This window comes from Lissotriton helveticus, chromosome 3_1 (assembly GCF_964261635.1).
Source record: "Lissotriton helveticus chromosome 3_1, aLisHel1.1, whole genome shotgun sequence".
Lineage (NCBI taxonomy): Eukaryota > Metazoa > Chordata > Amphibia > Caudata > Salamandridae > Lissotriton > Lissotriton helveticus.
Window position 1 is genome coordinate 2111104877 of NC_136061.1, and position 13671 is coordinate 2111118547.

Sequence of the window (13671 nt, forward strand, 5' to 3'; positions counted from 1 at the left end):
CACATCTTGGTCACTCTTCTGGCTTCTACTGGTGCCCTTTTGGCCCCAAAGGATCCACAGAGGCCTCCAGTTGTATTGCCGCTGGCAAGTCTGCCCTCTGCGTTATTTGTACCCCCAAACGCTCCTCAGGTTCTGCTCCGACGTCAGAACCAACTTCGAATCTGACAGCGAAATTTACCCAGGTTTTCTTGGCAGAGGTGCCAGCTCTGATGCTGCTGGTGCTGGAGGAAGACCCTGTTCCTACAGTATTATCCAACTCCAAGCTGAACTCATCTTGGCCCTGACTGAGGTCGCGTCCTGAAGACATGCCCAGCCACACATCAATCTGGCTCTGTCAGAACCACGCCTTTTCCTCAAGTTTTAAGTTCCAAATGTCATCAGAGTCAATCAATCTTTTGAAATGAGAATGGAGAAGGGAGATAAGGGGGATTATTTTCCTCAACACTATTATGATGACAACCTGTACATGGACTTTCAGGAGGCAAGTTAGACCGTGGGCTATTAACGGACGGGAGTACATCCTTTGCTGTGGCAACGTGACGGGCAGGGAATGTCTTAGACTTACAGCTAACAACCATGGAAGTCAAAATAGATGTGTTACCTGAGGTTTTGCAACCGGAACAGACCTCCTCTGAGCCTTAATTACCATTCAATGAAGCCCTCACAGACGCCCTAATGGGCACCTGGTCTAAGATGTTTTCCTGTCCACTGGTTCACAGGCAGATTCTCAGGCACCGTAGGCCAGGCGACCCTGACTTCCTGACACAGCTCCCTGCAACAGAAAGTCTGTTGGTTTAGGCTCCCACCAGCAGGGCCAACCCCAATTAATTTCCAACGACTCCCCTAGATAGAGAGTTGAAAAGATACAAAGCATATGGCAAACCGATATTGTCTGCCAGTTTTGCCCTTTGGTCAGTCAACCCCAGCTGTTTGGTGAATAGATACTCTGCGTTTCGAGACATGGCTGGCAGGATCTTGCCAGGAGTTTCCGTGAAATTTCAGGCCAACTTGGCTCAGACCATCGAGTATGGTCTGGATGCATTCAAATATATCATTTGCTCTGAACTGGACAGTATGGACAGTTTAGGCAGAATATTTGGCAATAGTGTACTGCTTCGGTGCCATGCCTGGGTAAGAGCTACAGTGTTATCTCGTTACATGCAGGCCTCTTTGATGAATATGCCATTTGATGGTTCTCGCTTCCTTGGCAAAAATGCAGATTCAGCTTTGCAGCGCTTCAATGAAAGGCGAGCCACCGCGGGCTCCTTGGGTATTTCATTTCTGCACAATTTTGTCTCTTTCGAGGTTGCTCCAGAGGTTTGGCACACCGACAAAGCCAAGGCCCACCGCCTCTGTAAAGACATCCAAGCTCTTTTGGGTACAAGGTGGGGATCAGGCAGACAAGATCATCAGAGGCAGCAAACTTTCCAGGTCCCCACCCTTCAGGATCTTCCCTCAAGCCCCTTTAATTTGCCCTAAGTGGAGGTAGGATCAGAGATTTTCTCCAAGGGTGGCAAAATATAATATTCGACAGGTGGGTCTTTAATATAGTTTAATGAGGCTATGCTTGATCATTCCTTTTCAACCTGCCGCAGCTTCCATCCACATCAAGGCATCTTTCAGAGGAACATCTGGCCATCTTTCTCCAAGAAACGCAAGCTCTTTTGGAAAAAGAAGCATTAGAGAGGGTTCATGCATTTTACAGAAGAACTGGCTGTTACTCTTGCTATTTCCGCATGCCGAAGGAGCACAGAGGCCTTTGTCCTATTTTATATCTCCACCCTCTGAACTCCTTTCGGCCGGCGAAGGACAAATTTAACATGCTCACTTTGGCCCAGGTTCTGTCTGCCCTGGAGGGTGGCTTTTGACCTGCAGGACATATACTTAAATGTGCTTGTCCTACACTCTCACAGATACTTCCTGGGATTGAAGGTGGGCCTAGAGCATTCTCAATTATCCATGCTTCCCTTTGGCCTCACTAGTGCCCCTTGGGTGTTCACAAAGGTTATGGCAGTGGTCGCAGCATACCTTCGGTAGTTATGGGTTCCAGTTTATCCCTACCTTGATGACTGGCTGTTGAAGGCAGGATTACTGCTGTCAGTTTCAGACCTACTTCAGGCAATGGTGAACCTCCTGACATTGTTGTGGTTTGTTCCTTGACAGAGGCTCCCTTTCTTTGGAGCCATCCCGGATATGGTGCAGTTTCAGACCTTCTCTCCATCACAAAAAGTCCAGGACAGGATCTCAGTGAGAGTGGCTTTGAGGTTTCTGGGTCTCTTGACCTCCTGCATCCTGCTCAGTGACTATTCCAGGTTGCATATGCTGGCTCTGCAGTGGATCCTAATGTCTCATTGAACCCGCACCATTGAAACCTGTTGGATTTCATCCAAGTTTCGGAGTAGACTGATGCAGACCTGCTGTGGTCACTGCACAAAATTCCTCTCTGTACACCATACAGAGCTGACCGATATTCCATTGCTGGGATGGGGAGGTCATCTGGGAAGGCTTGACATCAGAGTTCTTTGATCTCTGCCAATGGCCTATTTCCACATCAAGCTGTTGGAGTAGTAGGCTACTTGTCTGGTGCTGAAAGCGTTCTTACCATCCATCAAAGGTAGGATGCTTCAGGTTCTCACAGTCAAGGCCACACCATGTGAAACAAGCAGTGCACGGTGGCATCCCGGGTCATGTTCACTTCTTCTGTGAAACTGGCTGGAGCATCAAGGCAAATCCCTGATCGCGAACCTCCTTGCAGGGTCTTCGAACGTTGGCCAGCATTGTAATTAGGAGGTCAGGATTGTCAACCAAAGGTTGGTCGGACCCACGACAGTGTCGTCTGCCCGGAATAAGCCTCCTGGTGTCTTAGAGAATGTGACTTTTCCATGCACCTGTCAGTGCTTGCTGCTTGGAACTCTCAAGTCAGATTTGAAAACCTTGCCAAAAAAAAAAATTGAGGACTATGTGGGTGGAAGGTAATGGCATCTCAATGGGAAAGAAAGCATACTTAGAAACTTTGAAAAATGGCTATGGTCCCTGAAAAATACATCAGTCATATGTTGTGTACCAAGTCAGGTTCAGTTTGAGAACCAAATCCTATGACATTTTTGGAGCCCATAAATTGTGATCAGATATTTTGAGAATCCGTAAATAAAATGTTTTTTAAACAGGATTAAGGTGGGTTAATTTAAAAGCAAAAAGGCAAATTAAGTTGAGTTCCATAATTCTATCACAGTTAAACTGTCGATATTCCCTGTAAAAAGGCGTTACGTAAGACCACATTTGTTATACATAGAAAAATAACTTGAAACCACTGAGAGTTCGCCCGATAAGATAACAAAGAAAATCAAAATGTACCCATGGGCAAATTCTTACTAAAAATTAGCATTGATTTGGGGTGTTGTGTGGTGCCGGTGAGGATCGTAACTGGCCAACTTCAGAGGTTTGTAATTTATGTAGCACAGCTTGCATGAAATTTGGTGGTTTGGTATCATGCACACTCTAATTCTTTTGGTGCACCATTTTGAGAGGTAACTCTCATGCCAATATTATGCTTCTGTACCAAACTCTAAAGGGCAGTTAGACTCTTTAAGGTATGGCTGCACTCACACAGTTGTGGTTATATTTTTTTTTATCCTTTGTGTAATGGGAGGGTTATGCAGAGTCCCTGTAAGAGGGCGGTACGTTTTTGAGAAAAGGGATTAGTTGGACGTCCTCCAAATCTAAAAACACAATGGTGGTAGATTAGGTTTATCAAAAGAGAGGCAGCTGTAAGGTTGAGGTTGGCAATGTCTGATACTGAGGCAGTCATTTGGTTTCAGATTGAGCAGAATATTGATGCTAGAGATGTGTCAAAATTATGAGCCCTATATTGTAAGAAGGCTGTAACAGGTATGTACTTTTCTGTTCCGGGTCTGATTGCAGGTGATGAACGTCCAGTGTACAGGGAATATCGAGTTCATGCCCCTCAGGGGCCGGCGTCGTCGAAGATCCGGGGATCCTCATCACTCCCCAAGTTCCATCTCTCTGCAGCCCCGGGCCATGTCAATCACTAACCTGGCATCATGGCGACAGGTTTCTCTTTGTTTTATGTTTAGCTATCCAGGTCTTTTCTCTGGCCTTATCTTTTCACTGCATCTTCTCCATTCCCAACTTCTAAACCTCGTGCGTCCTTTATCTTTGTTTCTTTGCTCCAAAGGACACAGCTGAAAGACTGAGTAAAAAAGTTGCAATATACTAACAAATGGTTATTTGTAGAGGTTATTTCCTTAGATTTGTTTCCCATGACAAAATTGACACAAGACTGTGATTGCTTCCTAAATAAAAGCATCACTACTATTTTATCTGAGAAGTGATTTTATGTGGATAACCAACACTACCCTGTCTGACCTCTTTAAGATACAAAACATCATACAGGGGGCTTGTTTAGTTCTGAAGGGTATTTGAGATATTTTTTGAGTGAAGTCCAGTAGTCAAGACCAGAAATTCTTCATGATTTTCCTTCTCATTTTGTGCTTCTAATGAATTGAATGCACATACATTTCCTATATTTTGCCTTTAGAGTGGGATAGAAGTAGCTACCAAATCATGAGTAGAGTCGTATTCATGTCCTTAATAGAAATATGTTTAACGTCATTCAGCTAATCCTCCGTATCCTTACATGCTCTTATTCTTGCTTCTTTGGCACAGTGGACATCAAGATATACAGCAATGGTACAAGCATTCCCTTTCTTCTTTTTTTCTACGCACTTTTTCCCTGTTTAGCCACATTGGCAACTGGAGCTGTCCACTTAAGGCATTCCTTGGCACTGCAAAAGGGGTTGTCCTTCTTCCCTTCCTGGATTTTAAGCTTATGTAGCCACTATTGTTTTCCAAAGGGAAGAATAATGTGTAATTACACAGCAGCTTGCATACTTTGTAGAGAATTAGTATGTTTTTGTGGAGCTTAGAAACCTTCCTGGGAGTACTAGATTAGTTCCTTACAGGCTGCGGCTCCCTTTCACGTGTAGACACGCATAGCATTTCCAAAATATCCTAGTCTGCTTTATACCTAAAAACATCAAACATCTTCTAAAAATGTTTGTAAGTGCGCGTCACTTCAGGCTGTAAACTTTGTCTCTGCACAGTGTTTACAAAGTGCCAGATCCCTTCATCGGGGTGGGTTCAGAGCCTTTATGAATATTGTCTTGCTTATAGGAATTAGGACGAGAAGCCGAAGTCACTGATTCATACACAGTTCCTCTTCTCATTTTGTTCTTCCCTATGTTCACCTTTTTGCCTTTTTAATCATTTACTTTTAAGAATAACGTTCATGTTGAAATGGTGTTACTCTGTTATCCTCATATTATAGATTCATGTTTCCTCCAGTAACATGCATGCTAATTGAGACACTGGTGCAATTCTTTGGCCTTCATCATGAACTGCAGCTCCAGTTCTCCCTACTCTAATAGGATTATAGTCATTAACAACTAAATAACATGGAGAGTCATCCTGCTTGGTGACTCATTGAGAACGACAGGAAGACTCTTTGATTAAGTTGTCCTGTGAATTATTGACCTAATTTGGCGGAGTTGAATACTGGTCATTGGGTCTTTAAGGCAGTTGTTCACTGAAATACATCTCTTAAGCAGGTGCCACTGTCGAGGATCAAGGCTGTCCTCCAAAAATCTGACAACAATAGTACAATTCCATGTAACATTTGATTTGTAACACACAAGAAAACATTTATTGTGACACTGCACTATGTCTGATGTGGCCTCTGCATACTTATTTATATTAATTTTGATGATGCTCATCTAATCACACCCAGCTGTCCTTGTTGACTGGATATGTCATTGCACATTGAATCCACTTTGGATCAATAAATATCACAATTTAAATTACATGGCGAAGGGCTAAAGCTCTTGTGGTCATACAAATCCAGCTTTTGTTCAGAAATGTAAACAGATGTAACATCTTTCTTTCCAAAGAGTTATGCAAGTTTTAAGGATTTAGTGGCCTGATGTACTATTCCCATTCTCAATCTGGGGTGTGCTATTTGCGCACTGACTAGTTTGTACATGGAAATGCAATTTATGATGCGACCTATGTACTAAGACCCTGCATCTCAAATTGTACATTTGCAAAGGGTTACAGAATGACCTGCCTAAGAATTATTAATTAGGCAGGTCTCAGTTTGTGACATCCTGTGATTGGTTGCAAATGTAAGGATGGAGGCCTGTAAGGGACTGCAGACCTCCCATCACCTACATTTGCATTCCTGTAGGAAGCTGGCTCTGATATATACTATACCAAAATGAGGTAGAGTGGCACAAACATTACCGGACACGGGGACTCCAAATCCTGGCACCTTTTGCTGTTGAGTACCGCCAACGCGACTTCCTGTTTGCGCCCAGAGGCGCATAAAAGGGCTCCGAGTTTTCCGCAGCGCGGGAGAGTGGCACAAAAGTTACCGGAGAACAGGGGACTCCAAATCCTGACACCCTTTGCAGTCGAGTACCGCTAACACGACTTCCTGTATGCATCTGGAAGCGCATAAAAGGGCTCTGGGTCTCCCACATCGTGGGAATCATGTTGACGTCCTCGGGCCAAGGGAGGGCCTGTCCACACCCGTCATCGCCTGGAAGAGGCTGGGCCCCTCCTCGAACATCTGGACTAAGAAAGCCCTGGAGGCTGGTATGAGGAAGAAAAAGCTAACTACAGCAATGCTAGAGGTGGGGGGTGGAGGGCATTTCAACGCTAGACTCTTTTCTATTGAAAGCCACCACAGCTATTGGAAATCAAATTACATTGACTGAAAAAAGATTCTCGCTGGGAGGGAGTGACATAACCGAGCTTGTGGAATGCTAGAATGACGCGTCGATAAATAGGGCCTCAGGGGCTGGGGCTCCTGGTGCAGAACATTTGGAACAATTAGCACCTATTGCACCAGCAACACCATGTCTCAGCACAGATCCCCCTGGTAAAGCCGCAACCAAAGAGGAAAAGAGAGCCCCAAAAACTTAGTACACCCAAGAAAGTAGAAATCAAGGAAGTCGAATCCAAGTCTAACAATTACAGAGTGTATAGAACAGTCAAATGGGTGGGTCTCAAAGATCTCAATGATGCCGCGACCACTTGAGTATTTAAACAAAACAAATGCCAGTGCTGAGAGCTACCGTCAGTAACGGAAAGATTTTAAAGAAAAAAGCTGTTATGAATGTAACATCAACAACTCGCTCCAAGGTTTGCGAAAAAAACAAATTTTTAATTACTTTTTGAAGTTTCTTCATTTTTTTTAATGCAAATTTGTGTGCATGGAAATACAAACATCATATAAATACAATATATACAAACACAAATAATACTGTGATTTGGACACTCGCACGCTTCATACATTCAATGGCCAAACATTCACGCACATACACTCACTCAACAAAACAAAGTGCTAGGTCTCTGTGTCAAAGATTAAATGAAAACAGGTTGGCACTCTAAGAAATATTTTTCTTTGTTCATCAACGTTGTAATATTTATAAATCAGGGAGGGTTTCAAAATCCTCTTGCTGTTCGCTCTTTATTCGAATTGAAAAATTTTTGGGAGTGACACGAGACCACTATGGTCTACGCGTTTCGAACCCCTTGAGGACATTATGGGGGAGAAATTAAGTCATGTTCCAGGCCATTCCGTCACGCTTAGCTGCAATTGAAAGAATGTTAAAAACTTTAGTGAATGACAATGAAGCTAGGGGCGGGCCAGGCACAAATATAGATAAAACCTCAGTTCCATCAATCAGCTCTGTGCCTAGCAATATTTGCATTCGACAGGAGAGTTAAATACAGGGGTTATAACTACACCAGCTGAGGCAACTACATCACTCATTGGCCAAAATTCCACACAGGGCACTACTTCGATAGCCGGGAGCATGATGGGACGGAGATGATGGAAATAGGCTATCTGGGGGCAGAGAAAGTTTGCATAAGGGGAACAATAAGGGAGATGACACTGTCTCCTGTAGAGGATAGCTTTTTGCCCAATAGGCATAATGCAAGAAAAGTGAATAAAGTGGGGCATGCTTATTCAGAAATCTTAAATCTACCACCAGCTGCATGTCCCTATGTGTTGGAAGTGGTAAATGTTCCATCTCTTACAATAGATCAACAAGAAACAACTACTCAGTTGGTGGACAAGTTCAGAAATTGGTTAACCAAGACTGTTAGACTCTCTTCATCTATATATTATCATTTTATTATGGCAAAAAGAATATCCTAGGTAGGCACCTCTGAGAAATATATTGAGGGGGATTATGGGGTATTGAATTTTGAGAATACACATGTTGTAGGAGAATTACTAGCTCAACTTCCTACAGCAGGAACACCCAGCTCACAGATTTATACAGTCCCATTGGGACTCTTCTATAAGCCAGTGTGTGTGTGTGTGTGTGCGTGCGTGTGTGTGTGTGTGTGTGTGTATATATATATATATATATATATATCTCCATCCATCCATCATGCCCAGGGCCCCCTTACAGAGGTATAGCAGGGAGAATTGCCCACTAAGGGGGGCGAATCGAATCATATTCATTTCCAATAAATATGCACCTTTAAGAGACCTAAAGACCTTTGATTGCCTACTTTCAGCTGTATCACCTCATACGGGTCATGATGATGAAGATCGTAATAGGCTGTAACGGTAAATCCACTTGCAACTGAGGAAAGGGCTGATGTGACTGTCCAACCCTCCAAGGTATCTATGCAGCGTAGTTCTCAGGATCTGACTCCTAGCACAGAGTTAACGAAAAATATTTTAACAAATAATATTTATCATACTCTGCTTTCCTGGAACATAGCTTGTTACAAAAATAAGAAAGATAATAATAAGTGGTATAACATAGTCTCAAGCCATCAAATTCTATGCTTTCAAGAGACATGGGAAGTGGATCCAATTTTTGTAAGCGGGTATCGATGTTTTCATACACCAGCCCTTCCATCTACAAAAGGGCGAGCAAAAGTGGGTTTGCTGACTTTTATATCCAATACTTTTTCTTGTAAAGAGGTATGCTTTATTAATAAAACACTGTTCTTCCATTCTATTCTGTCAGACAGTAATTACAGTTTAAACTAGATGATAATAAACTTTTATAATAACTTTGCAACCCCGTATGAGGTTGTAAAGGATCTTGAAGAAAAACAAGCAAAACCAGTGTATTTCATATGGGCAGGTGATTTTAATACAGCTAAATGTACGAAGGTAGAAAATATATTATGTCAACAAATGATAAAACTGGAGAAATCAAAAGATCATTTTGTGCATACCGCTTACGGAAACGCCTTAAATAATCTACTAATGGTTTGTCAGTTGGAGATTAGGATACAGAGATCCCATATTAATGGTCAAACAGTCCCAACTTTTTATAGGGGGTGGTCACCTCAGCGATGGACTACATAATAAGATCCAGTAGCTACGAGTGGAAATAAATATTAGGATGACGTAGCACAGTGACCATGCTAATATCTCCATAATGCTGCCATGGAAAGATCACCACCTAAATAAAAATAGTACCATAACCCTAAAGCCCATTTTAGCCAGAATAAATGGCTACTCTTTAAAGTAGAGCAAAATCGATGAAAATCTCCTTTTCATTCGAGTAATTCAGACGAATTTTAACCAGGTCCTGTCCAAATCTTTTAATAAACCTCAAGTAGTTAAAGCATTTATAATGACTTTAGACAGTATTAAGATACAATTAACTTGCTCGAGTAGCGCAACGAGCCAGCAACACAACCACTGGTTTGATAAAATCTGCTCAAAAGCTTCTGTAAATCTTCATAATGCCTTAAAGTCGAAACCAAGGGATAAACTACACATAAAAAATCTGAGAGGAATTTATAAAAGATCGATAGCAGAGCGGATATAAGAACTGAGATCTGAAGCTTGGGAGAAACTAAGAATAGTGGCTAATGCTAATGACACCAAAGCATTCTGGGAAGTAGTCAACCTTCCATTCTTACAAGAGTAAGGTGGCCCTTCCAGAGATGTTTTCATAGATAAAAACACGTGGATAAACCTCTTCACAAAAAAAGTCTTCCAAAGGCATTATAGAAGTAGTAGTGAAGAACCCGAGGACAGCCCAAGAGCTACCCCGCCTTTATCCTTTACTATGATAATATCCAGACTCGACTACGGGAATGCCCTGTATCTCGGCGCCCCAAAAAAAGTAATTGCCAAACTTCAGGGCGTACAGAACTCGGCAGCCAGGCTGCTAATAGGCACTACCCGTAGGAGCCCGGCAAAACCAGCCCTAAGGCTACTCCACTTGCTCCCGGTGCAGGAGCGGGTCAACTTCAAAACGCTCTGTCTGACCCATTAAATCCTCCATAACAACGGCCCACCCATTCTCAAACACTTGATCAGACATCATGATACTAAAAGAAACCTGCGCTCCGCCCATCTCCATCTGGCACGTGTACCTAGGATCAAAAGGCCCGCTCAGGAGGTCGTCTTTTCTCCTTCATCGCTCCCAAACTGTGGAACTCTCTCCCTCTCACCCTGCGAGCGGAACCCAACCATCTCACATTCCGCAAGGGTCTGAAAAACTGGCTCTTTCCCTGATTCTCCTCCTCTGCCACTACCTTGTCATTAGCGCTGGGACCCTCAAGGGCAGCCATGCGCTTTATAAATCCCTATTTCATTTCATTTCTATGGACGAGGTAGAACTCGCATTGGCACAAGCATTGTCATTAAAGGCCCCAAGACCAGATGGGGTGATTGTTGATATATTTTTAATCAACGAGACTTCTGGGTCCCGTTACTCATGGCAGTGTTCAATGCTATTGGCATTACAGGCCCTCCTTTGCCCCTGAAACAGTCTATTATTGTACCGATTTATAAAAAAGGAGATGGCTCTGATCCTGCAAATTATTGGCCAATAGCGCTAATTTATAGCACGGCCAAGTTAATGGGTCATCTATTACTAAACAGAATGGAAGATTGGGTAGCTGAGAAGGGGTCCTTGCGGATGTACAATATGGGTTCAGGAAAGGCAGAGGGACTGTGGACCAATGTCTGAACTTGGCCCTTTTAGCTCCAAAGTACACACAGGCCAAGTAAGAGAACCTCTAAACGGCATTTATGGACCTCTCATCTGGTTATGATTGTGTCAACCACAGCAAGCTGTGGCACATTATGGATCAAATGGGGGTTGAGGCACCAATAATTTTGTTTCATTAGACAGCTGTATGCTGGTGCTGCTGCGACCCTTTAATATTACAAATGGCATAAGGCAGTGCTGTGTGCTCATGCCCTTCCTGTTTGCATTGTATACTGCTAAATTAAATGACAACCTGGTAGAAAAGGTAATAGACACCCCAAAAGCTAGTGCTGCCCCATTACCCATTCTGCTCAATGCAGATGATGCAGTCCTTTTGACAAGAACACCTTTAGCCCTACAAATTTAAATGACCAATTATGTGTCTTTAATGGAAAATCTTGATCTACATGTCAAAAAAACGATGTCCTTCATAATGTGTGTTGGAAAAAGTAAAAAGAAAGGAATTTATGCTAATGAAGATAGGAAAGTTATATTGTAGACTATGTTTAATATTTTGGCATTGTCTTTGACACTAACTTAAATTAGAATATGATGGTGAATTAAAGGGCCACTCAGATGAACAAAAGTATAGCCACACTTTTTAGGTTTGCGAGGACTTTGGGCAACAAAAAAAATACCAGAGATCATTAAAATTTATCTGGCAAAAACCGTTTCAGTGGCAACGTACGGGGCAGCTAAATGGGACAGGTATATGGGGCATAGCCAATGTCGATAACCTCCAAAAAATAGGGGACAGGTTTGCTACGAGGTTATTGTCCTTTGCAAAGGCTTGCACAAATGCGATTACTCTACAGAACTAGGCCTACCCTACATCACAAATGCAATCAAACTGGCCCCTTTGTTGCTCTGGTTGTTAGTATAGAAATGGAAGGTGGTACAAACAAGTCAATGCATCCTAAATGATATTATGAAACTGGATTATGGATCTAAAAGGTCATGGTTATATTATATAAAGAGCATTCTTGGCTCATTAGGGCTAAGGGTCCTCCTCTATACTGAACCCGTACAGTGTGAAACTTTCTTGAAGGTGAAGCTTACTAATTCTTTTCTAGAAAAATGCACACACGAAAGATGGAATAGAAACAAAGATAAAGCCACAGTAATTGTATACAATAACAGACCGTCTTTCTTTTGTAGGTAATAACCGCTATCGATATATTCTAAGGAGATTTTGTTTAGGTTATATAACACTTATTTTGGGCTATCCTGCAAACGTGTTCTCTCAGAATCAATTGGAACGCTGCCCGTGTGGTTTGTGTTCGAAACAATCAATTGTTAATATATTATATTTCTGTAGTTTTTATGAAAAGGAGAGAAAAATATTTATTATTCCACTCTTGCAGAAATGTTGCTTGCCTAATTACATTGCCACATTGACTGTTATGTTAGAACTGGAGACACTGTACGTATGCTTTGTGACAGCCTCCTTTTTATGCACAGCCTTAGAAATTCATAGTTTAGCGAACATGTGACTAAATTTTAATCTGTGTATAATAAGCTTAGGAAAATTAGATCTCATGGTGCAATAATATAAATAATTAGCTAGATGAAATAGGCTGCTATCAGGATTTTATGGAACATTTTTTAAGAATGTATGTTTTTTATGTTAATTTATTGTAATGTTTGTTGTTCCGTATTTATTTCACATTTAAAAGCAAATGACTAAAAAGTACAACGTGTTGATTGATTGAGGTATCCTGTGCACAGACTCCAGTGGCACCCCAAAGGTAGGCAGAGGGAAAAGTAGATAGCACCTTACTCTGTATTTGTGGTAGTGTGGGTGAGCAGTAAGGCTTTATCAGAGGGTGGTTCTAAGCATTTATTGTACACACTCAGGCAAGAAATGATGTCCCACACTCAAAGACTGAACTCCAACCAATTTGTTTGTATAAAAATATTATTTAGTTATTTTATTTCTAGAACCAAGCCAGGCCTGGTGCAGGTAAGTGAAATAATACTTTTGCAGGTATAATGCAGTTCAATACAATTGGGATGCAGTTGGTTTGTTAACAAGTACGTCAAGAGTCAAAATTACTTTGAAGTTACTATTGTGATTACTTTGTACATTACTTTGCAGATTACTTTTTAAGTTCCTTTTTCTATTTAATGTGATATGCCTAGGTATCACACTGGGACATTTCCTAGAGAAAAGGTAAGTAATTCAGGGTTTTTTTTCATATGCAGTTTCCAAGGTTTCATACAAACCAACTCCACACTTACAATAATTTTCAAAGAAAAGCAGTCAATGCAATCCTGTGGGAAGAAATGAAGTTATCGGTTTACAGGTAAGTACTTGGGAGTTGGGCTTCTGGGGTTAGAACCAGGGTTCCACCGGGGTCAAGGATGCACTCTCAAAGCACCCTCAGCAGCACTAGGGCAGACGGGTGCATAGTGCTGAGGCCCAATGTTATCCAGTGGGGGATAGGCATCCTCCGGTTGGTGGCTGCTCACAAGCGGGCCACAATGTTGTGGGAGCAAAGCTCCTGCACTTAAGCGCAGGGGAAAGTGTGATCCGGTTTAGCACACAAGGTGCACCCACAGTGGGGGCCGGGTGCAGGGTGCTGTTTAGGCTTTGGGTGCCTTGTTG

At 42.3% G+C, this 13671-nt stretch overlaps 1 protein-coding gene across 21 annotated transcripts in view; it reads left to right on the forward strand.

Annotated features, from left to right (window-relative positions):
* The window catches only part of PPIP5K1 (diphosphoinositol pentakisphosphate kinase 1), a 1366868-nt gene that overhangs the window by 1035871 nt on the left and 317326 nt on the right, over positions 1 to 13671 (forward strand). For 12 of the 21 annotated variants that reach the window (XM_078683299.1, XM_078683288.1, XM_078683289.1 and 9 more), the window contains one exon: positions 3922 to 4071. The exons of the other annotated variants lie outside the window; for them this stretch is intronic. In XM_078683299.1, the coding sequence (XP_078539425.1) occupies positions 3922 to 4071 (150 nt within the window). The remainder of the gene's footprint in view (positions 1 to 3921; positions 4072 to 13671) is intronic. 21 annotated transcript variants of the gene reach the window in all.